At 39.9% G+C, this 2,639-nt stretch overlaps 1 protein-coding gene across 1 annotated transcript; it reads left to right on the forward strand.

Moving 5' to 3' along the window:
• Positions 1-754: 754 nt before the first annotated feature.
• LOC121394180 (phosphatidylglycerol--prolipoprotein diacylglyceryl transferase-like) lies at positions 755-2,057 on the forward strand. Its single transcript, XM_041564398.1, has 4 exons — positions 755-1,037; positions 1,287-1,393; positions 1,501-1,571; positions 1,927-2,057. Exons 1-4 carry the CDS (start codon positions 830-832, stop codon positions 2,033-2,035), a joined length of 495 nt encoding a protein of 164 aa, XP_041420332.1. The 5' UTR covers positions 755-829; the 3' UTR covers positions 2,036-2,057.
• The last annotated feature ends 582 nt before the right edge of the window (positions 2,058-2,639 follow it).

A 2,639-nucleotide genomic window follows, 5' to 3' on the forward strand; every position in this document is an offset into this window, starting at 1 on the left:
TCTCTAGTCACTCACAGACTTGGAATGGCAGCTGCTGTCTAGTTGCTATGGCTGAATTACCCTAACAACCAGACAGCAGTTTTGAAATTAAATTGGAAGATGAAAAGTAGATAAAAAGAAAAGGCTGAAAAGAAATAGGAACACCAGGAATAATAAACCCGCACACTTGTTTTGTGTTTGAATGATTAGCGTTTCCATTATAGAAAAGCATCATCAGAATAGCAATGCTAATCATTCAAACATCATACACCATTAACAATAAAGCTGTATAGAGTAATTGCATTTATAACCAACTAAAACATTGTTTAGTGATGAATTTAAGTCATCACTTCTGCGGGTCATTGTTAATATGTGTAGTGGCGAAGTTACAGAGCTTGTCATTTACCAGCAGCTAGAGTTGTATTCGTTATCTCCACTAAAGAAGTGACTTATACCAACCTTTTATTCCTGATACAGGAGCATCAAGATGGGCGCCAAACTGTGCAAAATCTTGCATCGACGCCGGCATACTGAGGTAAGGCAGACGGAAATGTAAAGTTGTTGTTTCATGACTGATTACTAGAGGCCTTGCCAGCACATATAAAGGGGAATTATCACTACAAAAGAGAAATTCCTAAGCTTACAATAAATATTTCGTAAACCTGTTTGACAAACAGCTGTTATATTTTTCTGATGTTATTCAAAAATATATTTAATTGTTCAATATTCACTATAGTGTAGGAGCATGTATCGCACTTAAACATTTTTTTCCCCCCATTCTCTATAGACTGTTGACATCAATCAGTCTTTTGATGCTTGTGTGCCGAGGGTAAGTATTTCCCTTTTAGGTATGAAGCAGGAGCTGCTGAGAGACATCCAGAAGGAGATGAGGATAGCAGCAGGGGCAGAAAAGCTGTACCGTGTCACCAAGGACAGACAGACCAAAGCCCAGGTGAAGAAGCTGAGGACGAGCAGTGAGAAGAAGGTGAAAGCCCTTTACTCCGCTCTCCTCAAGCTCAATGAGGATATAGCTCAGAGGGAAGCAGAGAATGCTCCAGGTGAGATATAACAGTCTCTTGCTTTTTCCTGTTGACATTATATGGGGAACATGAGAGTCATCATAGTATCGCACCCACTACCTCTTCATGGACATTACACTGAGCCCCACAAGACTATAGATGAAGTTTATAGCTTTTGAAAGAATATTTTAAAATAATCATTTAAATCATCTTGACAAATCAACAAACAGGCCTTAGGTTCAAGAATGGTTTTGTATTTGAAAATCCTTATATTTGCTATGTTTTCAGATGCAGTACCGGAGAATACCAGTGACACCGGGGTAAACATCCAAGCAAGAGAGATCACTGCGCCTGAGGTTCAGGTCATTTCAGAACCTGCCAGTGATACTTCCCAAGTGAGTATATTACACTGATGCCATTGATTTCTTGGACACAAACATTACCCTTATCATATCCATGTAATGCCACATTCATTAATTGCCCAATTGTTCCTTGTTTGCAGCATCAACATCACGAATCATCTGAGGAACCTGTTCCAGAGACAGAACAGCCGCCCGAAGAGCCATCTGACAGGTAAGGCTTTTTTGGAGTTTATTAGAGGTCAGATTAAATCCCTACCCCATACTTTCATCAATTTAGATAAAATCTATCCAACAACTGGATTATTATTCTAATGAATGTAAAATACCAGAAGATTAAATTATTGGCACAAAAGAGGGCAGGTGGTAAGATGCACCTGCATTTGGCTGGAATGTTCCACAATAAATAATTCAGTAGCACAGTGCCAGCTAAGAATTATGGATGGGGGTAGTATTGATGATTATGGAGGGTGTATCTGCTAAGGGAACCAATAGGGTAGATTGCAGCTAATCATTCACTAAGGGAAAGAATGAATTGGAATGAACACTAACTTGTATTATACATACAGTGACTTACCTGCAAACGACATCAATGAGGAGGCAGAGGAAGAGGCAAAAGAAGCAGTTGTTGAAGAACATCCAGTGCAAGAACAGCCTGAGAACGAGGAAGAAAGGTGAGATCACAGTTTACACGCAAGGCCGCAGTTTAGCCTGCTTTCTACTATAAACATTACACTTTATAATGATATTTTACCTCAATGACCTGATCCCAACAGTGAAGTTCCAGACAATGAAGAAGCAGAGAATGAAGAAGAAAGATCACAGGGCCCTCATCCCGGGGATTACAGCTCCATTCCAGAGGATTCTCAGGCAGAAGAGATGACATTTGAGGAGGCTGAAAGCACACAGTAAGAGAAATCCTCAATACAAGAAACAATTATATATCTAACATTGTATTTCACATTGCATAAACAACACAATTCCTGTTCATTCCCTTTCAGAGAGCTGCAGTTCACCAGTTTTACGGCAAAGGACTTTCGCCGGATTAAGGTTCTAGGCAGGGGAAGCTTCGGCAAGGTAATTGATTTAGTCTCTAATTAGGACTTGGCTATTTAGCAGCACATACAGGGTAACAATGACACTAAACTCACTTTGTTATTCCAGGTTATACTGGTAGAGTATCTTCCGGCAAGCATCTACTGTGCCATTAAAGTGCTCAAGAAGGACAACATCGACTCCACCGATGATATAGAACAGTGAGTTCATGGAAAATGATCCCATA

Source organism: Xenopus laevis, chromosome 5S (genome assembly GCF_017654675.1).
Source record: "Xenopus laevis strain J_2021 chromosome 5S, Xenopus_laevis_v10.1, whole genome shotgun sequence".
Classification (NCBI taxonomy): domain Eukaryota; kingdom Metazoa; phylum Chordata; class Amphibia; order Anura; family Pipidae; genus Xenopus; species Xenopus laevis.

Coding starts and splice junctions, on each gene's coding strand:
- LOC121394180 (XM_041564398.1), top strand. CDS start 830: ATGAAGCAGGAGCTGCTGAGAGACATCCAGAAGGAGATGAGGATAGCA. Junction 1,038..1,286: donor GGAAGCAGAGAATGCTCCAG/GTGAGATATAAC, acceptor CTATGTTTTCAG/ATGCAGTACCGGAGAATACC. Junction 1,572..1,926: donor CCCGAAGAGCCATCTGACAG/GTAAGGCTTTTT, acceptor TTATACATACAG/TGACTTACCTGCAAACGACA.